General features: G+C 45.8%; 1 protein-coding gene across 1 annotated transcript in view; it reads left to right on the top strand.

Moving 5' to 3' along the window:
* Positions 1-23,607, top strand: part of LOC8025190 — a 49,273-nt gene extending 25,666 nt beyond the window's left edge. Inside the window, exons 2-3 of the mRNA XM_029974737.4 lie at positions 21,478-21,581; positions 23,126-23,607. Coding sequence (XP_029830597.1) covers positions 21,478-21,581; positions 23,126-23,231 — 210 coding nt within the window. The 3' untranslated portion in view covers positions 23,232-23,607. The remainder of the gene's footprint in view (positions 1-21,477; positions 21,582-23,125) is intronic.
* The last annotated feature ends 720 nt before the right edge of the window (positions 23,608-24,327 follow it).

Genomic DNA, 24,327 nt, shown 5'->3' with positions numbered 1-24,327 from the left:
CTCCTATGGCTTCGGTGCGTAGCATTCCTTTTGCTCCGAGTAAGTGTAAAACAAAGCGTAGTTCTGTTTTAGAGGCGAAGCTCCTTGGTGGGCCTTGTCCGTCCGGCGTCCTTGCTCACATCGATCTTGCTCGTGCTCACGTGCTCGTGTAGGGCAAAAAAAAAAACGAAACGAAAAAAAATGTTTGCGCAGTCGACAGGATTCGAACATGTGCGGGGATTTCTAGTCCATCGCCTTAACCACTCGGCCACGACTGCGGGACGAGTAGGGGGTTCTGAGATGTGGTAGTAACTCAAGATCTGGGGATGTCATGGATGAAACGTTGCGTGTAGCCGCTCAACGTCTATACAGGAGAGGGCGCTGCGGTCAAATGCATATATAATCGCGTTAAACGTTGCATGCATTGGCTCAATATTTATAGAGGAGAGGGCGCTGTGGTCAAATGCTCAAATGCGTATATAACCACGTTTCATATTACATATTCTCTTTCTAACATAAATGAAAACGAACGAAAGGCTCGGCATGCTGCGGCATGCCGAAGCTATTTGACTTCGCGAAATAACATGCTGCGTCAATAACTTCGCGCGCGCGCGCGAAGTTATTGACGCCTTTAGTACAACAAAGTCCCACAAACATTTTCTCCTCCAGTGTAAGACAATCAAAAGTTGCGAGTCTATGTGTGGTTCGCGGGTATATTAAACCAATTGTATTGCATGTATCTTTAGGAAGGAGGCCGCAATCAAGGGCGTCTCATCCGCTTAGCTAGTGTAGTACGACTGCTAGCTGCGGGTCGTTCCCTTCTCCTGAAAGCGATAGAATCACTCCATTGATACTGATTCGCAGAACACGTTATCTCACCTTGTCCCCATTATTATCATTCACGTCTCACTGCTTAGAGAGTGGCGCGACACGAAGAAATGAAAAGGCACTTTTTGAGTAGCGTCGCGGCGGCGCGCAACTTCTCTGCCGGTATTTTGTATTGTATTTTGCTCAGTCCAACGGACAGAGTATAGACCTTTCCACAAATCACCTCCTGCGCGCTGCCATCTTTGTCTGCTGGGATGTGGAACGCCTTCAGAGCATGCGCTGTTGATCTGCTGTGCGGTATATGGAACGCTGCGCATGCGTCTACAGCACAGTGACTCGTCATTTTTCGCGCAGGTGATAAGCCCTGGAAAGGTCTATACGGGGGGCGTTGTTCCAGCCCACTGATTTATATGACAATTTGCTGAATCGCGCATCCTCGCTTGGTCGCTGCAGCGCAAGTGCGGCTACCGGAAGTTCGTAATCAGTCATCTTGGGCCTGTGCAAATCTGATGGGTGAAACATCCCAGAGGCTGGGCGGCTGCGTGCTAAAAGACACGTTTTGTGCTCGTTCGTCATAATTCGCCGAAGAAGGTTTCGAAAACCCTGAGTAAACGGTCGTAGCTGCCTTTAATAACCAGGGGACATGTTTACGAAAGCGCGGCACCGCAGGCAAAAGGCAGAACTCGTAGAACGTATGTCTCGCGGCCATACGGCGTGATAAAAATAGAAACATACATAAATACCTACGCCGAAGTGCTGCGTCTCTGTGCCTTCGCACGCTTGGATACCGATGAAGAGTCAACGCCGTGTTAGCCCTTCGGGAACAAATTCGCGAGTGCAACGTGCGTGAAGGTGTACGTGCCTCTGGAGCAGTGTTTTACTTTATTTCGACGACTGTATTTGTAACTTTCGGCACTTTGGGGCCAGAAACGAGTATGCTTAAGTGGCGATCGAAAGTCCAGCGCTGCTCCACTGCGTTGGTATATCTGTTGTCATGTGACGTGAGTAGATCGAAAGCATCCGAGTAGATTTCAAGCGTAACCATGTTTTATTTTTTATTTACTGATAGCAACCACTAATCATATATAGTAACTCGCCAGAGCAGATGGGCGATCCAGAACTCCGCGACGGATATGTATGCAGCAAAGACATGTACGCGCGACACAGCTTTGAAAACTTTACCGGAGGGTTAACACACCCACATGGCGTCGATTCTTAATCGGTATCTAAGCGTGCGAAGGCGCGCGGACGCAGCACTTCGACGTGCCAAGGCAGGTTCTTTGATCACGCCGCCTGAAAGCGAGACGCGTTCGACGAGTTCTACCTAGCCTGCGGTGCTGCGTCTTCGTAAAAATGTTCACGGGTTATGGAAGGCAGCTACTACCGCTTATACAAGGTTTTCGAATAATTCTTTGGCGAATTGCGGCGAACGAGCAGAAAATGACTCCTTAAGCACGCAGCCGCCCAGTCTCTGCAGCTCTTCAACCGGCAGATTTACAGAGGCTCAAGATGGCCAATTTGAAACTTCTGGTGGTCCCATTCGCGGAGCGGGGTAGCTCGATCCAGCAAATAGACAGATTTTAGAGTTTTTGGCGCATACGTGAAGCCGCCATAACTTTAGTTTATATATGGGGCCGGCGCTGGTGCCCGAGACGGCTCGTACCGTCTCGGGCTCTGCACGCGCAGAGCTCTAAAAAGGTTGTCGCACGGGCAAGTTCCCTCGATGCATTGCGGCAGTGGTGGCGAAACCAAACTGGCTGGTGAGACCGGTCTATTCTATTGCAACGAGGTAGAAGGGCTTAGAGCGATAAACTAATATCCCGTTTACCAGGCAAAAGTGACCCCCCCCCCCCCCCCCCACACACACACACACCCTGGCTGCCGCCACGTTGTACAATTTTGACCACTAAACACGTGATCGTACCGAATGCTGAGGTTTTTACGCAAAACTGAGCCGAGATTTGTATTGCGATCGTTGTAAAATACATATTAAGCTATTTTTCAATACTTTTAGGCCCAGAGATCAGTGTCTAGCTCTGATAAAAACCCGAAAGTACATCACTGTGGCTGCATCTAGCGGAGCCATTGCGAAGCTGCCCGTTTTTTCGTAAAAGCACATTTTGGACTTAATACCGACGAAACGTAACTTATCTCGTCGGCACTTTGTTAAAGGTCAATAAGTAATTATCTGCGCACGGTAGTTTGTTAAAATCTACACGTAAAACCATAAGGTCACATGTCTAGCAGTCAAAGATGTGCCACATGGTGGCGGCGGGGTGGGGGTCACTTTCAGCTGCCAGTTTATCGCTGTAAGCCCCTCTCCCTCGTTGGTCTATTGTCACGAAGATCAGTGGGCCAGCGTCAGCACCTTCGTGCAGTTTTGAAACGCCACTGCCAGAGGGTGCAACATTTGTAAAAGAACAGTATTCACTGGACGCCATATTTGAGGGCGATGTTTAGAGCGCCTGCTCAGAGCGATAATCTTGATGGTGCGGAATGCACTTTGCAGAAGAGCTGTGAAAGGTCGCCGTCAACACGCGCTCAGCAGTCGCGCAGACAACTATTGCTGCCAGTGAATACTCCTTATATAAGTGCTTATTTTTTACATCTTTTTTTGGAAGCGTCTTTTTAGAGCGAACGTTTGTTGCGCATGGAGTATTTGCGACTCCAGACACCTATTGGCGACGTGCGCGATCAAAAGCGTCGCTGTGATTTGCCGTCCACGATTGGCCAAATTTCTGACTATGACGTCAGCGAAGGATTGCTCATGGACAGAAATATTTCATTTTGAGGCTGTTGGCAGTGTTGCCTCGAGAGCGCAATGATTTCAAGCTTCCACCATGCTAATGACGAACAGCATCGAGTTTGTTGTTTGAAAGGTAATGACGTCACGAGAGGGAACCATAGGAGGGCGCCACCAAAACATTTCGTCGCTAACAGGGGTCGCCACTATCGGGAAATTATGGCGGTCTAAAACAGGTTATGCGTGCCATGTGGCAGCTCAACGCGCAACGCTCGGGTTTCCGCAGGCAAGCATCGACTCAAAATGGTTTGCCCTGATTTTTATTCGCCAGGTTTCAAAAATGCGGCGATGAGTTGGCGCAAGCGAGTTTCAAAAAGATATATACTTCGAGGAAGCGATGAAATGACTGCTGAACGCACATTGTCTGGTTCACGCGGATGCGTATTTGCGTCGAAAGCGACCTGGGGAACACGTTGATACGACAGTAACAACCCGGTCACCGAGACAACTGTTCCATGGCGCTAATCGCCGACATGCAATCGAGGAAGCTACAAGGGACCGGCGGAAATCGCGAAAAGGCCTGTTCCGTTCGGTTCATTGTTTTCCCGCTAGGTGCCGTCCGTTTTGCTGGAGTCGTGCACGTCCAATAGACCTTTTACTGAATTACCCCAGCACCAAGGAGCATGTTGCAAGTGTAGTTATACACTCACTCTATAGGTGTTGGCATCTCCAGTAGTAACTATTCTAAAGCAAAAACCTAACACAAATTTCATCTTGCACGCGCGTTCGTCAATGCCTTATTTTGGAAGCGAGCACAGGCGCCTAGATCTACAGGGTGTCACAAAAGAAAATATTCACAGTCTTTTTTACCGCAAAAATAAACTAGCCATCGCCGAACGCTCATTCTCCGCCCAAAGGTAGAGCTAGAGGTCACAACCAGATGCCAAAGTTTCAGCCCGATCCGATAACTTAATCAAAAGTTAATAGTGATTTTCTGAAAATTTCACTGGCAAAATGGCGGCCGACGGAGTTTTGAAACACATGGGGCTCTATGGCACCAGAAACCGAAAACGGCCAAAAATGGGCTCCATTTTCCCATTGAAATTTTCAGAAAATCACTTATAACTCTTGATTAACTCATCGGATCGGGCTGAAACTTTGGCATCTGGTTGTGACCTCTAGCTCTACCTTGGGGCGGAGAATGAGCGTTTGGCGATGTCTAGTTTATTTTTGCGGTAAAAAAGACCGTGTAAATTTTTTTTTTGTGACACCTTGTACATTCCCGGTATTCTCCTTGGTGCTTGGGTGAATAGATCTGCCTAGGGTGCCTCAATGTCCTTCTGTTTAGGGTGATGCCACCCTTTGTAGTACCACATGCCGACAGCACGCGCTCACGGGAAAAATACAAAGAAATCGACGAAAACAAAATGTCGCCATAGCACAGACAGCGCCACAAGCGCGTGCAGGGACACGCTCTTTCACGCGCTTCTGAACAAAAAATAAAAATAAACGTGTGTGACAAAATGGCGAGATGCCACCACCCTAAGCAAAGCGCACATGAAGGCACCCTAGATCTGCCGTTTTGGCCTTGCTGCTGAACGCGCGCGCCTTTCGGAACACACTATTCGCACCATCAAATTTGGTTTGCTCGGCAAGAACAAGTAGGAATGACAACCAATAAGATGCCATGACGTCACGTGCAAGACACGAATAGGTTCAAGCTGGCCTAAGCAGTCCAAGCTTGACCAGGACGTGACTGTGGTTTTGGGAGTGTTATCATTTCGAGGGCCAGATCATGCAGTGCGCACAGTGCATTGAACCGGAAAACGCCCAACTTCCACCAAACTGTCGTGCTATAAAAGGGCTACGCGACGATTTTTAAATGCGTGGCATTTGTAGCGTCATCTCTTGGCGTATTCGTGTCCGAGCCTGGGATATATCTGGCCTCGATAGAGCTTCTGGCGTGCATTGGGCATGTGCTCCTGGAGGGGGGACTTCAGTGTGTGCTCGGCGGCAGCAAAGAGTTCTACGGGTACTATGAAGGCTCCTGCTTGCAGATTTCGCGTACCAGCAAAGCTTACCAAATGCGACGCAGAAGCGGTTACGGCGGGCGCGGCAAGCTGAAGAGGGAGGGGCAAAGGACGCGGCTGAAAAAAAATTAGGGTGCCTAGCCCACAGAGTGACAGGAAGCCAGTTGTCGTTGCACTACGGCCGAACGGCAGTTCAAGCGCCAGTTAACGGAAAATCCGTTCGGTACGGTGTGTGACGTGTGCGACCGACTGCGGATTTGGGTGGACGTTTGGGAAATACTAGTTGGACAGTTTCTTTTATTATTCTTTATTATTATCATTGATATAACAAAGAATGCGCGTTCATTTTTCTCTTTGTACATCGGCAGTTGCTGAAAATACAAAAGAAAAAGGAAACAACCAATATTATCTGCCACTGAGATCTCATTGGCACTCAGGACTCACTCCGCCAAGCAGGGCGGTGTGCTTACCGAGCATCTAAGGATTGCTCCACAGCCAATGAGACTGAGGCTGAACGCAAGAAGCGTTCCTTACGCTGTCACTGACTGTAGAGTGAGCATTATCAGGACATCCGCAGGGGCGAAGGAAGAACCCATAAATCGCGGAAATGAAAACGAAGAGAGAGCGGGAGGTAAAGAGAGCTGCTTCTAGGATCCCTCACTTTTCCTCGCGCACAAGAAACGCACACACGAGATAAGAGGTCGCCTCAAGACTGTCTGAGATATAGCTCGGACGACGGATCAGGTGACAGCATGTCATCTCGCGAATCCCCAACACTATCGCTATTGCAAACTCTAAATACTTTCTTAGTGCCTCGAGAGTGAAGAGGGAATATGCGCGGACACCAAAAAAAAAACTCTCACTTTGGTTTTAAAAAGAAGCGGAGAATACTCGTTGAACTCACAATGTGCCCGTCACTTGAGAGTTTCTAAACACTGTTTCTTCACTCTGATAACGATACCCAATACTCCGCAGGCGCGCCCTTGCGAATAGTGCTGCGTTACGGGGTGTTTCTCGAGCGTTTCCTGGCTGCGCTATAACTCCAGTTTTTTTCGGGTGGTGGCGTCACCTTGTCACGGGACTCATGACAACACGAATCACGTCATCTATGGCGTCATTTCGTTTTCCGGTTTTTCATTTGTGAAGCCATTGGGACACGAGTATAATGCCGTAGAACGCGTCTCCGTCTGGTGTGTTTACCGCGTTCAAAAACGTGGTTCCACGATTTCCGCCTGATGACGTCATAGAAGTATCATGTTATCGCCAGCCGTGATCTTGGCGGTGTGACAACGGCGGTGGTGGACGAAGCAGGCGCCTGTACTGTTGCAGGTTGCTCTCGAGCTTCACAGTTTATGCAAGTGTCTGCAGCCAATTGGGACGCGCCGACGGCAGCGACAGTAGCGTTCGCTCGTACCTTTTGCCGGGAGTGCATGGTGTCACGGCAACAACCAGCCACCAGGATCGCGACGTCCGACAACCTATAACACGTCGACTTGTGCGACGCCATTTGCTGCAGTATCCGGACAACTTTTGATGTATGGACGAGATAGGACACTAAGCACACCAGTTCATGACGCTTTCCAGGAACCGTAGTTGCGAGACATTGTCTGCTTCATTTGTACTTTGAAATCACCAGCGTACTATTCAGAAGAAGATCGAACTGTGCTGCTGAGCCGCGCATGACTTAGTCGACGCAAGTTTCTTCGACTCGGCTAATACTCTATCGGTTAATATTCCGCCGTTACTCTGGCCAAGATAAAACGTTCTCGACAGCAAACTTTGTGTCCTCGACTCAATCAGACGATAGCTCTGACTATCTCTGACGAGACAGAGTGCTCTGCCTCGCGGTCTGCTGAGAAAGCTGTCACACGGAAGAACAGCAAAACATACCAACCGCGATGTTCGGTAAGCGAAACGTTATACCATAGTTAAATTGAATGCTAATGCAGGGGTCACACTGGGTATACATCATACAAAAGACAATCTGCAAATGGATTCGTACGCAAGTCACCACGAGATCCGTGCTTCAAATGCCCCGTGGCAACGAGTTCAAGGAAAACCTTGGCAGGCGGCATTCGAACTACAAATATCGTGTTGACTGATGTTTGCTGACTGTCTTTTGTATGACGTATAAGCAGTGTGATTCCGGCTTAAACACAAGCACGTGGGCGCTTTCAATGAACGCAGCATCACGCCACTTTCATTCCGCGTGATAGGTATACACCTTTTCCACAAGGGCGCAGCCATCTTGAATGTCGCCACCTCTGGTAAGCCTGTAAAACATCGTTTCGATTTCTGTACACCGCCGGAAGGTACTTACGAGAAATGTGTGATTGTCACACATTCTTGTTTTGCCTCACCTATATTTTCTCGCATATTCCAGGTTGAAGTGTTTTATTATTTTTTCATTCCGAATACCAGATACGGCGCCCACGTGACTGAGAACGAGAGAAAACAGTGGCTCCTCCGGATCGGTGCGTTGGCAGCGTTCGGACTTAGTAGAGGGTTTTTGGAACCATTTTTGCACATCCTATACGGCACGATAAGGGCCCTCCGGCACGTACTGCGCATGTGCAACCGCAGAAGACTCGCGCACGCGCAGTGCGTGCCGGAGGGCCCACCCAGAGCCGTATATGTAGAGAGTTCGGTCAATGGGAGGCGCGGGCAGAGCCAGGGCGTGCGGCAGACTCGGAAAGAGGGCTTGGCATGCTCTCTTGACCAACCAGAAGCCGAAAAGAATCCCCTAGCGGTGGTAGCGAGAAACAGTTCTGAGCCGATCGATCATCGAAGGTCTCTGTTCGTATATGGTCTTAATAAGTGCGTAAGAGTGAAGAGTAGTAACTCTTTGTGGTTGAAAATAGGGTGCACGTCTTGTTTCATCATGATCATGCAGAAAGATGTAAGAAACGAATGCGCCGCTAGACTCTGTTTTGCGCGGACAGAGTGTGACCGCTCTGACGGCAGATTCCCGGCGCTCGGCGTTTGGCGTAAGGATTATGTCGATCTTTCCGCTAGTCGCACTCTTCCACCATCATTTTAGATGAGTGTGATTGAAACATCACGTGTACCATATTTTCACCCATCGAGAGTTACTCCAATGCAGTTATCAGGTTTGTTTCTCGCGACCACCGCCAGGGTATTATTTCCGGCTTCTGGTTGGTCACATTCGAATTTCTGAAGACGCCCTGGAACACGCCCAGCCCGCTTTCGGCCAATGGCGCCACTTCATTTGTCTCCTATACTTCCCAACGAATGGCCAAACTCTCTGCATATACGGCTCTGGGCCCACCGTATGCCGTATCACATGTACAGAAACGGTTGCCTAAAGCTCCCTAACGCCACGATTCCGCGATTCAGTGACGCCGAGAAGATGACCCAGCGAAACGAAAAACGAGCACTATCTCGAGTCCTCGACTGAACGGAACGAGGAAGCGGTTCCTTCCGCGAGCTCTCTGGTTATCAGCGTATCGTTGTGGGAGGAGAGCGGGGGGAGGGCAGGGAGGAAGAGAAGCTCAGACAAGGAGGACTTCCCCCTGTGAGTGTGATGATAACTCCGGTCACCGCTGACGCGCTCGAACATTGACCCGAAACCTCGTGACCTCGAAATGGCCGCTAATCTCTGCCTCGGCCGTTGCACGTGCTGCAGCACGTGAGTACGGTTTGCTGCTATTTAGCAGACTTCTGCCCGTTACATAAAACAAAAAGAATGTAATAGATTATAATTACAAATTACCGATAGTCAAATGCAATGGATTACTGTTACAAATTACTTTCGCTGAAAAGTAACGGATTACTGTATTCTTTACTTTACGAATTACTTTCACGTTACTTTTCCCGCACACTTGTCAAGTAGAAACAATTCTGATCTTTTGAAAAAATATTTCGCAACACTACTTTCCATTTTTCGCACGCCTGCATTATTGGTAGTCCTCGTAAAAATAAAATATCTTATTTAAGAGAAAGAGTGTAACAGACGAATACCCGTCACCCCCCGAAAGTAACTAAATATCGTTACTTGTTACTCGCTCAATAATTAATTAAATACGTTACTCGTCAGCGATTCCTCAAAAGGAACGCGTTACATTACCTCAAAGGAAACGAGTTACTTCTTTCGTTACATTGACGACCAAATACACAACTGCTTTTGTTTCGCGGTTGTTTGTTTTCTTTTCAGTAGTCGTTGCACTAAAGAGCCGTTGTACACCTCGCGCCTCCTCCTTTCCTATACCCTCTCTACTTTATACCCCAACCAGTGTTGGCGGTAACGCGTAACGGCCTTACCGGTAACGCGCACAGTTTTTTTTCTGTAACGTGTAACGTAATCGTTACCTTTTAGAAACAGTGATGGGTAAAGTACTTTCGTTGCATATTTCGAGTAACAGGTAGCGCTGTTACGTTACTCGTTACTTTTTCCTCCCAAAGTTAAAAAAAAAAATTAAACTTCAATTTGTTTTCTTGTTTCTTTCTAAACGCCAAATGAAGTAATTTTTTTTTATTTGCGACGTTTTGTGAGTATTTAGGTGAAGCCGTAAAAGAGACAAATAAATTATGTTTAGTTTATGCTTGGACATAATGTTTCTTGAAACATGGTGCGTACGCATACCTGTACCGTCAAAGCAGTAAAACGTGTTAATTCATAATTAAAAAAGTAACGCAAAAGTAACCTGCGTTACCTTGTATCGATAACGGTAACACGTTCCGTTTATTCTGAAGTAACGTAGGTCGGCAACGCGTTGCTTTCATTTTCAAGTAACGAGTAACGTATTTTGTTACTTTTTTTTTCGATAATGCCTACAACACTGACCCCAACTTGGCTTCCCTCGCTATATAGGAGAGGGGAACGCAGAGGATCATCTTCTTTGCAGAAAACCGAGGTTGTGCGTTGGCCTTTAAGCAGTAGCGGCCTCTCGAAGTTTTCATCAGTTAGCTTTCCACCTTAAGAATACATCTCCGGCGACGCTGACAAGTCGTTCTACCGACGCGCTCGAAAGAACGGCAGGGTTGTGCTTCAGGAACAGCTGGTGAATACGGGATTCCCCTCTTTTTTTTTTTTTTTTTCTCTGGTTCTAAAGTTCGAAGTTGACAAGTGCTTCCCGTGTTGTCAACCTTTGGGTTTAGATTCGGTCTGTACGCGATTTTAGAAGGTTCAACCAACGAATCTTAATGAGTTCGCTGGGTGAAGGACATTCCCCGCTTTATAGGGTACGACTGACGTGTTCAGCGATAAACGTTGGTATACCGTCATACAGTTTAAGTCGTTTTTCGGGTTGCCCATCTGTCTTTGTCACAATAGACGCGTGCTCAGGTTAGAATGAAAACTATAGGCTGTTTAAACGTCGTTCTACACGTTAATCCTCAAAAGTAACGAAATGCCGTTACTCGTTACTTGGCATTAAAAGGAACTAAGTACGTTACTCGTTGCTTCTACAAAAAAAAAAACAGAAAAAAAAAGCTAGGTAGGTGGCTTGTTTCCGAAATATTAACTAGGTAGAAGCAGCTCGTTACTAGTGACGCGTTTCGTACAGAGCGCGGCACTGTTACCGCGAACGAGCGATCGCCGATTTTTCCAGTTTTTCTCTTTAAAACCAAGGGATGTCATCCAAGTTATTATCGCTACGAAAAGAGCTCATTTAGTCCTATAATGTAAGCGATAAAATTTCGTGCTCGTTAATACTATTTAGAAGTAAAACGCGAAAATGCGCCGACGTCGTGTTCGCGCTAACAGTGTCGCAATGTTGTACATGTCTAGAATGTAGGTGCACTCCGTTGGCCTGTAAGCTGCTTATTTGGTGGCCGTAACTTCTCCTGTCCGGAGATGGAAGAATAGAGAGTCCTTTGTTTTTGAGCTGTCGCGCGGGAACGCCTTGCTTCAAGGGGACGACATATGACCGCCATCGGGTATAAGCGCGCCCGGAATTTCCGTACCTTGTGATTCTGTTTATGCTTCTTTCGAACCCACGCATATTTCTCAATCGTTGACCGCTTGAAAAACGGTCGATGGTTTGGCGAGATAAAGATTCGTGTCTGTCTTGCGGAAGTGTTCAGCCGAACGAGACGTATTTCGGAGCTACGACCTCCTGCCCGTGATTCTGATAGCAGTGCGTGTATAGGTTTCTCTTAGCGTACTACCAGTTAGAAATTTCGCCGGATACAATGTGTATCAACTTTCGCCCTTAAGGCTTTCTGTAGACCTTTTCAGCTTCTGTCGCATGCGCGCTGCCATCTTGGAATCACGTGATGCTGCCGCCATAAGGTGGCTTCAACCAACACCACCTAGACAGACAGCTGCGTTCACAAAGACTACGAGATGCTGTCTTTACTGATAGGAGAGAGCATTATAGCTGTCTGTTATCGCCCGCCAAGTGAGAACTGGTCTTCCTTTTTTGCTTACTTAGAGCGTTTTTTCGTGTTCGCGAATGAAAATGAATACAACGTAATCGTGGGAGGCGATTTTAATGTTAATATGCTACTTGATACCACATGTAAATTACAATTTGATACGTTCATTAAATCAAACGGATGTGAAAATATGATAAATACTGCTACAAGAATTACACCCGAATCATCGACATTATTAGGTTTATTTATTACAAGCTACGATGCATCATATATCAAATCTGGCGTGGTGATAGCTGATATAAGCGATCACTTGGGTATATTTTTGTGTATAAAGAAAAAAATCAAACTATAAACATAAAATATAATGATCAGTTAGCTATACAGTTTCAGAATATAACGCCTAATAACATAAACGAGTTCAGACAAAAACTATCTTGTCTGGATTGGGATGATGTCCTTCATGAAACGAACGCAGATAAAGCATATGATTTGTTCTTCAACCAATTTAAAAAAAAACTATACGAAAGTTGTTTTCCGTATAAAAAATTAAGCACGCACAGAAAAAGTCGTAAACCATGGATTACGAAACAATTGCTCACGAAAATTCGTACTAAAAATGCGTTATATAAAAGATTTGTAAAAACTAAATCAATCGAGCAACTAACAGTATTTAAACGTTATCGAAACCAATTAAACAATGAACTCCAAAATGCTAAGAAAATTTATTTTTGTGACTTTTTTTCTTTCTTGTAATAACAAAGTCGCCGTTGTGTGGAAAAAGGCCAAACTCTGTATTGGGGCGTTCGCGCGCCACGAAACAAGTTTTAAAGATCAGCCACAATGGTCAAGAGCTGTCAGGACAAGCATTGTCAAATGCGTTTAATGACTATTATGTAAGTCTAGTTAAAGAACGTCCAGAGTCAGATGCTTGCAAATATATCAATGCTCGAAATAATCAATCTATGTTTCTTATGCCTGTTACGGCTCCAGAGGTAATATGTGTCTTGAATGTACTAAAAAAATAGCCAAAGTTGCGACTCCGATGGATTGCAGATCAAACCAGTTAAATACGTAATATATCGTATTTCTCTTCCCTTAGCACACATATTCAATCTCTGTTTCATAAACGGTCTGTTTCCTTGTCAAATTCAACTAGCGAAGGTAACAGTTTTATATAAAAAAGGAAATAAAAACGAACTGGGCAATTATCCACCTGTTTCAACTCTTTTTGTTTCCTCTAAGGGTTTAGAAACAGTTATACTACTTCGAATGACAACATTCGCTGATAATCATGACTTAATTAGCTCGTCGCAACTTTGGTTTTCGAAAACATCGATCCACAGAACTGGCTCTCCTTGCGGAAAAAGAACATATACTTAGACATTTTGAAAAAAAGAAACACACTCTCAGTTTATTTGTAGAATTTACTAAAACGTTCGACAATCTAGATCATAATTTTCAACTAAAGAAGTAAGATATGTATGGATGTCGTGGTCATATATCGAAACTTCCACTTCCTATTTATCCCTTTATCCACCCGCAGATATATCTTCATATAAACGGCCTCTCAACTGAAATAAAACCGATTGAATCGGGGGGTTCCCCAGGAAAGCATTCTCGGGCCATTCTTATTCAATGTATATATAAATGATATCGTAAATATTAGTCAGTCAACTCAATTTTTTATTTATTCAGATGATGCAAGCTCATTGTTTGATGGTGATGATGCGTGGGAGCTTATGGATAACGCGAACAAAACACTAGAAAAGCTTAATAGATGGAGTAGACATAATGCTTAAAAAATAAACGCCGTTAGGACGAAGGCAGTCATATTCCGACCTAAGAATAAACACATTATTATTACGAAGGATATTTTCATAAATTCTTCTCAAACAGAAATTGTTCCTGCGTTTAAAACTTTGGGTGTTATTTTTCAAAAAAACTTGTCCACGGGACGACCATATTAATCATATCATATCAAAATTGTTCAGCATCGTCGGTATTCTATATCGTAACAAACAAATTGTACCACTTAGAACAAAGTTTATATTATATAATTCATTATTTTTTCACATTTAAATTATGGTCAACTCCATATGGGGCACTACTACCTATACCAACCTTCACAAAACCTCTATGTTACAAAAAAGATATTAAGAAGTATCTCTAATGTGAGAACATCCAACCGATGATCTTTTTAGTAAAATTGGTGCGATGAAAATTTTAGTTCTATATAAATATCGTTTATGTGCAAGGTATGAAATAGAAACAAATTTATCCCAATATCACATTAAAAACTTAGCGAAGCTAACAGATAAAATTTATAGATACCCAACACGAATATAAAGAACCTTGGGAAGTACCCGTTTTTAGAACAAACTACGGCCACCAAAGTTTAAAATATACTTTGCCGACTACCCTTAACCAGCTTAGTACAAGCCATTGAGCTTACCAATATATCGGTAAGCATCTTACGGGAAACGTTTATTTCAAATGTTTATTTCGAGCCAAATTGTCCGCAATAAGCGCTAAAATCTCTCGAATCGATGTTTTCTTTCGCGTTTATTTCAGTGATGCTCTAACGTTCTGAGTATGTTTTCACTATTGTGTAAATTGTATCAATATGCTACTTATCTTGCATAACGTTAATTCTTTTTCTTGTAAAGTTTGTCAAACATGTAGTACACATGTCATGTTTTATTTTTGTGTACATCTTTGGTGCCTGCACCGCGACCTCTGGTTTAGGTGGTTCGGGGCTCGTCAAGCTGTTTTTACAGCTTTTTTTCCGTGTCACCTTTTCAACATTGCTTTTGTTCTATTATAAGGCCTCCGCATCGCCTCCTCTCCCTTCATGGAACGTCATCAGAGCCGGATCTCGCTAACTCGGCAATTGGGCCCGAGCCCGACCTTCGACGCGCTGATTGGACCCGAACCCCAGCCGAACACTGACACGGCAATCGGGCCCAATCTCACGCCTCGATCGATCTGACAGGGATGACGCGTGCGGAGGCCTTTTTGTCTAGGTTGTGTCGCTTGAACTCGTCGCTCATACCCTCCCCTCCTCGCCTTGGCGAAGAGGTTGCATTCGCGTTTTTCGTCGCGTTTAAAAGCGTTTCTCGCCTTACTGTAGATCGCCGCCCAATGCTTACATTTACGATTTAATTACATTCCATCATTATGTGCACAACGACATCTGCAGTTAATTTTGTAACCATATATGTTTTACTTTTTTCACCGTCACCGGCAGAGAAATCAGCGTCAGCCCTTGCGCATATTGAGCCTGCAGTTATTTATGTCAACTGAAATTTGCTCAGTGATAGCGGCGGAATATTCAAAATAAGTCTAGTGCAATGTATATGTTGCTATGTGTTTCCTGAAAGCCTCCGGCCTTGCCTTCGTAACAAATTTAAAATAGTTGTTTTGATTATATAGGATATATGAGATATACAAGTAACGAACGTTTACTTCACATTTTATCTGAAGCTTGGGATTATGATAACGTCCACATCAGGCGATTTGTTTGTTCACGACATTACATCTAAATCGGTTAGATTTACTTCATCGTTTTTGCAATATAAATACGTTTGCTTCATTTGTTTGTTTATAAATTTAGATAAATGCACACTATGCTCGGTCCCATAATCTGCAGTCGTTGACTGGTGTTCATACCTTTAATACAAAATTTAATTTATTTATTTTCATTACTTCAACACAAAGACCCCTGCGGAAAAAAAAATCGGTCATAGGCAGCTTGAGGGTGTCCAGACTCGCATTATGTGATGCCGAAAAGAGGCCATCTATATGGAAATCACCCGAGTTCAGCGTTGTTGATTCTACATCGCATCTGTTTGAGTGGAGATATCTTTACACAGGTTCATGAAGTCGTGCTTGGCATTCGACTTCAGCCAAACGTACGGGAGATCACTTCTCTCAGGCCCCTTAATTTTATTTGGCAAAGTTTATACAAAGACAAAACTTCAGACTTCAATTGATGGGCCTGTCACTTATATCATGTGCCAAGCACCCATCGTAATCAATGTCAGTAAAACAAATGATTCATTTTCTCACGCCAACGTTGTGAAATGCTGTTAATAAGTACTTTAGCAGGGTCAATCGCTAAAGTTATTTCCCACCCGACCTGTAGGACGAACTATCGAAATATAATTCAAGTACTTAATTTATTTAAAGAAAACAGCCTGAGACAATATCACTTATTTCTTTGAATATCTGCACTATTATAGGGGACATTTCGGGTCTTTAAAGTTCACAAGAAGTTGGTGTCCCCGAAAATCAGAAAGTGAGCACTGAACCTGCGACTTCGTGTGTTTTTCGCGAATCAGGAGGTTTTTAATCAGGTTGTCTACCTGCATTTTTACTAAACATCTACTCATTATTCTCCTCATTAGTATATTCTTATTAAAAAAAAGGGTCCGTGGGTACTGCCGTAGATGATGGGAATCCTCCATGTGCATCGTAGTCAATTCGCCGACGAACCTCACCGAAATTAACGACGAACATGACCAGATAGATGCATCGTAAAGTGTTCGTAAAAAAGTCCGCGAATATTACTCGATACCACTCTGTGCTTCTCAAACTGGCTCAATACCACAGTTTTATTAGTTTAGTGCTATAGACGGAACATTTGTATCACGAAATTAGGCGAAAATGACATAACACGTAAACACAGCCGCGAGCGCGCTGAAACCGAAACCAACCAAATTGAAGCCACCCAGTGGTGCCGAGTGCGCCAGTGCCCTCTATCCACCGGTCGGGTAACTACTGAGATGAAAAGGTTTATACGAGGAGGTGGCGTTTTCCAGCTCGCTCGAGTTCTTTTGCGCCGTGATTGCCTGCGCCAGCCATATAGTCGGGAACCTAAAAAGACCATCGTATGGTACTCTGTTTTCATTAGGGCTGGGCGTCGATTGAAAAATTTCAACCCGAATAATCGGCATTCTTTAATGAATTAAGTAATCGATTAATCGGTCTCGTTCATTTACATTCATAATATTTTAAAAAATAAAAATTATATGATTTTTGGTTTGTGCTGAATGTGTGTTAAACGGCGCAATATAGAATTTGATTATGAATCAAGTTATATGTGTAGTTAACAGTTGAAAGACACTCACGCTCACAAAACATTACTTCAGCTGACGAGGCAAAGATATTCTCCGGCAAGAGCGACCCTTTTTGGTGGTTCACAATAGTCTCTGCTGAACTAAACGGACACTCCCATGGCATTGAAGTAGCCGGGACACTTGTAACCTTCTGTACTTGTCAGGAGTTACAGACCCTACCCCTACAGTTCACTTTAGGTTAACGTTTTACCTAAAGATAGCACTCCATACAGGTGTACACGTCCACATTTGCGCGGTGAGAGAGTTTAATTTTTACTTTCGATCAATTCGTCAACATTTCACCGATTCAAAAAAAAATCGCGATTAAAGCATTAATTTATTAATCGGTAGGTTAATCGATCAATTGCCCAGCCCTAGTTTTTGACTGACAAGCTGCCAGAAAGGATGAAACTCACCCTCGATTCCTCCTTTCCATTCGAGAAAGAGCAAGACCTTTCTCCTTTCTGACCTCTCAAAAACCCGCCCCATTGGGAGAGGAGGAGACAAAAGTGCGGAAAGGAGTGGAGAGAAGGAAACTGGGAACCGGTTTTCTGCCCGGCAGAATACGATTCTGTCGGGCAGAACACCTAGAAATTTTGTTCAACATCTCGTCATATGCAATAAGTACACTGTGCCTTTGCTTTTTGTTGAAAATACTCAACACGTCCCTTGGGGTATTAAATCTGTCCTCATGGTGTTCGATAGAAGAACACGGAAAGGACTAATGAATTTAACCTTTTATATGACTTGCGTTAAGGGAAAGTACGGGACAAGAGAAAAAAACAAATTGAGGAAAAGCCCGCCTCCTGATACGCACACTTTTATACACGCTAATGCCAATGTTAGATGTCATTAAGGGCAAATTGATTAGTTGAATTATGAGTTAAGACAAATAACAAGTACAAAGTCGCGAATCGACTACGTCGAACTCTTCATGAGTATGCTATACTCGACGACAACTTTTCTTGGCAATGCAGAGGAAGGTACAGGCACGTGTCCGCTCTCCCATTTTGAGCGTTGAATAAAGCTGTGCGCGGGTTCTTCTCTCCCTGGAAATGCCAAGAAACGTTGTTCCCGAATATAATTGCACCTGGAAAACACTAACGCTTTACTGGCACTTCCTGCGATTATAACCCTTTTTTTTTTTTCTTAATATTCAAGGCGTCACTCGATTTCGCTGCGGTTGTTACCAACCCAATGCAGCGTTCACACGTCCTTTTTGTTTTGCTCTTTTTTTTACGTCGCGTCACTTTTATGTATTTACGTTTGCGTCTCCGTCCCGGCATCCGAACAGGCGGTGCCGTCGGCACCAGTGGCGTTAGGCCCCGATTGCAGCATAACGCCGTCTAGCTTAGATCGTACTGAGCTTCATTCAATGATTATGCAGTTGGATAAATCGTCCGACATCGTCCGTAAACTCTTGGTTTATAAGATGGACAAATAAAAGTGTCCCAACATCAATCCTAACGTTTTCATTTCACCCACAAAGCCTTCCACTCTTTCCAATTTAGCAGAGCGAACGCTGGAAAAGAGGCGAACGGAGAGAGGAAGCGAGTGACCTCGCCTCCTCTCTCTCTTCCTCTCTGTCTCTCTTTTGATAAACAACTTTCTCTAAAAAAGATAGCAGCTTTCATTTATTTTTATTAAGTTAACGGGACTGAGAAAACAAACGCATCTGGGTCTCTTGAACAGCCGCAATAGACCAATCTCACAAAGCGTTTGGCGCATGAGCGAGGCAGCCACAACTTTAGTTCACAGGAGGCATTCGGCAGTGCACGAGACTGTTCGCGCCCTGCAAGCGTAGAGCTCCAGCGAGATTGTCGCACGCGCAGAAAGACTAAACTTCCCTCGATGCATTGCGGCAGCGGTGTCGTAGTCAAACTGGCTGGTGAGATCGGTCTACTCCACAGTGCTTTTATGATCTTTCGAAGATGCAGCCTATTGGCGACGTGCGCGTTTGCAAGTGTCGCTGTGGTCGGCCTTCAACAATTGGCCGAATGCTGACTGTGACGTCAGCTAAGGATTTCTCATCGACGGAAATAACACGAATGTGAGACCTTGAATTTTTACGGTGTTGGCAGCGTTGCTTTGAGAGCGCAATGATTTCAAGCTTCCACCGTGCTCATTACAAAACACCATCGAACTTCTTGTCGCAAGGTTATGACGTCACGAGAGGAAACCACAAGAGGGCGCCACCGAAACATCTCGCCACTAATTAGCGGCGAGATGTTTTGGTAGCACCCCCGTGTGGTTACCTCTCGTGACGTCATTACCTTGCGACAAGAAGTTCGATGGTGTTTGTAATTAGCATGGTGGAACCTTGAAAGCATTGCGCTCTTTAAGCAGCCCTGCCATCACCATCAAAATTAAAATTTTGACATTCTTGTTATTTCCGTCGATGAGAAAACCTTTGCTGACGTCATAGTCAGTATTTGGCCAATCGAAGGAGGCCGACCACAGCGACGCTTTCGATCGCTCACGTCGCCAATAAACGGGAAGCAGGAAAACAGCAGGTGCACGCTTTTTGTACACTTTGCATATGTATTTTTCCCCACTGGTGCTGACAGTTGTATTATTTATTTATTCTTCGTATGGTCTAGTTCTTCACAACCTTCACAACTAAATCGACAGCGGCTAGCGCAAAGTTTATTTTACTTTAACTTGTCATATTTATCAAAACGCAGAACTCGTGAAGCCGTCTTCACAAATCATCACCATTGAACAGGGCATATTTAATTTAATTAAGTAAACCACGCATTCTGTTTTTCGAACGCCCGGCATCCAGCACGTGCTCCCACGTCTTCCGCGATCTTTTGACCGTGCACGCGCGCTCGATGTGCACGATAGGTCGGAGCATTGTCGAAGGTTTGATGTTCGAACTGGAGACTGGGCAACCGAGGCTCCTTCCTCGGCTTGTCAGTGATCAAACACCAACTCCCTGAACTCCCGACATTGCGGTGGCGCTACTGTCGGCATTGCGCATGCCCAGACGCTTCAACTCACACAAATCTGACTTCTGCTCACGCGTAGTGCCGACATGTGGACAAACGCGCGCTTGTTTATAAACGGTGTGTTGGTGTGGCCTCCACTTCGCCAGGGGGGCACTTTTGTCGGTGATACTGTCTCAGCAATGGATTTTTCGCTAAATTACCTCATCACCAAAGTGAATGCTGGATACTTAAGTACATGCGCTGGACGCGCTCGTCTTTTTCGCATAAAAGATTCCAAGTAAATATTCAAAAGAACGCGTTAAGGAACACGCCCGTGCCAAGTAAATTTTGTTTTAGATTTTTTTGCTTTCAAACAGTCACAGCTGCAGACGCCAGTGCTGTCAGCGCGTGTTCCCGGCATTCTCTGTGGTGCTTGCTGAGACTACACCTTCCACTGGGTACAGTCCTTTAACTACTAAGGGAAAACATATTTCCTTAATGGTTTGATTAGAGCGTAAGTAAGCGCATTTGGGCCTACAGTATTTCTCGTCTTTACCGGGCGATACTAGTTGTGTCTCCAAATGTGCCAATATCACGCGCAAATCTCCTTTCAACGATATCTTCATTCCTAGAAACGTTATCAGGTGCAACTTCCTCAAAATACCTGAAAACCATTACGTCTCTGCGTTTTCCTTTTGTTTTTGCGTGTTATTGAATTGCTGTCACATTAGAGAGTTTTAGGGAACCGTTTTTTCACATCCCATACGATACGATGGGCCCTCCGATACGCACTGCGCATGCGCTGCCACCGACAACTCGCACATGCGCAGTTCGTACTGGAGGGCCCATTGTACCATACGGGATGTGCAAAAACGGTTCCCTAAAACTTTCTATTGTCAGGTTTACGGTATCGGTTTATCTTTGGGTAAGTTACAGACTGAAATAAGGGATCCCCGTTTAAGGCGTCGAAAACATATTAACTCGTAACTTTTATACCATACACGTCCATTCGAAATATTCATGAAATCCTTGTCGCTGTTACATTGTTAAAATTTTGCTCTTCGTTCGACGACTTATTGATAGAGGTACGCTCTTAGACGCACGCTCAATCTTGGCCCTGCATAGGAAGATCACTGTTCGCAAAGGCCTCACGGTAAAATCTGAGCAAAGAATAATAACCGTAAAATCCCGAATGAACGCCCACCCATCGCGAAGAGATGAAAGGGAGAAACATGAAATGGGTGGTCTTTCCGGTAGTGGAGTTCGTTCGAGATTATACGGTAATCATCATTCGCTTTTACATTCAGCATACCCCCCCCCCCCCCTCCCACGCTGCAATCGCTGACCTGCAGCGCTTATTCAGTCATCTCTATAAGTCTGAATTAGGTAGAAACAAACCGGACAAGGGTTTTATCTACCGGAGGATTGAATAAGCTTAAGACAGAAATTGTTACCTAGAAAGGAAGGTATGTATTTCATTTATTTATCTCTCTCTCTCTCTCTGTTCGCAGAGGAGTGCGATGAATCGGGCGCCTGCGGTGTGTCAAGACAATGCCCCCTGCGGTTGGTCGGTCTACGATCCAGTGAACAGAACTCCGGTCGAGTACCTGGAAGTGTGAGTATCGTCGCTGAAAAGGTCTTTACTGTACGACTTACGTTACGATCCTGTGCTTCAGGTGGCTTGCGGATGGTGAATACGGGAAGGTTTCGTATTGATCGCTCCTCCGCTAACGATATGATGCATCTCAAAAGCATCGGCAGAGTTTCGCGGGGTGTCGTGATCGGAGTGTTCGGAACGATCTACTAAAACTCCCTTATATCTTCAAGTGGCGAGCCTTGCCTGCCACACTCAGACGCTTGTAACTAGAGAGCCTCGACTTAAGAGAGAGAACAAATTAAACCATGGGGATCGTTTGCAACGGCGGACACCTCCCGCGCCGATTGATCGGAAGTTCGAATGCGCTGCGTTGGACGGTGGCAAGAAGGAAATCGGGCGGAGAGACCGAGACGCTTGCAGACTATCAATGCTTTCGTCACCGGCCCATAAACTACGTGACCCCGAGCGAGCAGTTGGAGACTCTCTCAAATCTTCGCTCTCTACTTGTAACCGCTTGCTACTGGCGCCATCTTTCCGGTAGCCCCGGAACATTGCCGACTATACTCCGTTCCACCTTCAGTCCGAGCGCAGTGGACGCCGCGAGATATCCCAGCCGATCCACCGCCGGGAGAAAATCGCGTGACCTTTCGGTTGGGCAGAGCGCCACAGGGAGCTCAAGGTCACACGACACCGACGACACTCTCTCAACGCTGGATTGGCTGAGATGGCTCCTAGCGTCCGCTGCGCTCGGACTGAAGGTGAAACAGAGTATAGCGTAGATTTCCTAATTTTGTTTGCGCGTCAATTCTCTCATCCCGCGCTTAAAATAAATCTGGCAGCGTTACAAGCGGCAGTTTGTCATAGGCCGTAGACCACCTCGCAAATGTAGTTCTAAAACTTGTGTCTAGTTACACGCTTGACGGAAGCGTTTCCAGCGCAATCTTATACCGATAGCGCCAGTCTTTCAGTGTGTGTACACTCGCGCCGTAAAGCGGTCGTAAGCCGTCGTAACGCAGTCTTATCACACTCAAAACGCAAATGTCTGCACTGGGGCTATACCAATGAAATAGGTTGATCGCTCCATTTCGAGAGTGGCTCGTTCTCATTTCGGGTCACTTCGAAACACATATCAGCGATGAAAACGGGCGTCGTCATTTCGCTTAAGCGAAGGAAACGCAACGCATCGACGGAGATCGAGGGGCTTCAAGCTGGCTAAACAACGAGGAATAGAGGCTTTTCAAGAGTGCGCGCCATCGAGTAGCTGCTGCACCAGTTATCCCAGTACGCCATTCTTTGGGTGCGTGCACCCTTTGGGTGCACGCACTGGACACGAGGGCAGCGTCAGCGTCCGGTGTAAGCTCGGCTGCGCTTGTATTGAGAACGAGTATTACGTCAGTGGTTCGGCGAGGACTCGGATCCATTCACACACTTCGTACCCAAGAAATCATGACCGATGGAATTTTTCATGGTATTTAAGAAAAAGTTTCTATTGATCCCCATAATACCAACGAAGAATCGGTCCCCAAATTTACTTTCTGTCGCGTCTTTTCTTGTTACCGCAGCTGCTCCTGTCCGGAGGGAACCAGCTGTCGACAAGACCGCGACGACGTGGCCATCTCCTGTTACGTGTACAGCTGCCAACCGGCGGGCGACGACCTGGCCAAGTGACCCCGCTTTGCCCGCATCATCTCGCGACGGACCCTAGCTAGAAGGCACGAGCCCGCCAGAGGGGCCGGCATCCGGACTTCCCGGAAGACGCGGTCACCGGACAAGCGGACGTCCGCGGCCGAGACGACGGCACGACTCTACGCGCGGACACTCTTGCGGGAACCCCGTTGGTCGGCGAGGTCCCAACATTCCAGAGAGGCCAACCTCAGGCGGCGACAGCGACGCGCGCGCGGCACTCGGCTACGCCCACCCTCCCGACGTCCTCCCTACAAGGAAAGAGGGCAACCAAGAGCCCCCTCTCTCCGCCATTTTCCTTCCACGCATTAACTATTTATTAAGTCATGAGCTGTACATTACACATTGATACCTGGGCGACCTCCTAGGAACTCTTCTTGTGTCCGTGTGTCTTTCTTCCCGCATGCGTAACCGCGTCGTTCGATGCCGCACTCCTTTTTATACTTGACGGCAACTTTTTGTGACAATGCAATAATGGGCACCAACGTTACTAGATAAACTCAGTTACGGGGCTGCCCTTAGACTCTACTTCCACGTTCGAAACCCACCAGCACCCCAAGGTCCGACTTTTGTCGATCGTCGCGTCACCAATTTGGCGACGGTTGCTATGGTAACTACATTGTACTCTATGGAATACACAGGTTTTGAAGACCGGCGTCTGGAGGACGCTTTACTGTTCCCTGTAGTAAAGACTGGTTCACACCTGCCCTGTTTTCTAACGCTTACGTTTCGTTATGACAGCTTACGTACAAATCACCGGGACACCTCCGCTTCATATAAGCGTGGTTACTAGTTCAAGGAGATGGCCCGGCATGCGATTTTCGAGACACGGATGTTTCGGTGAGTTATGTGTAACACAATAAAACGGTGCTGTGTGTGAACCAACCTTAAAGGCCCGTCCACACAGCCGCGTTTTCTTACGTTACGTTACGTTAAGTTACGGGAGCTTACGTCTGCGAGAGTCAAGGCTGGTTCACACACTTGCGTAAGTCCGCGACCAAGTGCGATTGCGACGGCTTGTTACGTTAATCTTTTTACGGATTGCTACGCCAACGGGGCGGTTGTAAGCGGCTTAAGACCC

The sequence above is a fragment of the Ixodes scapularis genome, unplaced genomic scaffold, assembly GCF_016920785.2.
Source record: "Ixodes scapularis isolate PalLabHiFi unplaced genomic scaffold, ASM1692078v2 PGA_scaffold1__304_contigs__length_218370807, whole genome shotgun sequence".
NCBI lineage: Eukaryota > Metazoa > Arthropoda > Arachnida > Ixodida > Ixodidae > Ixodes > Ixodes scapularis.
Note: the sequence above shows the minus strand (reverse complement) of the source record. Positions and strands in the feature narration are given on the sequence as shown.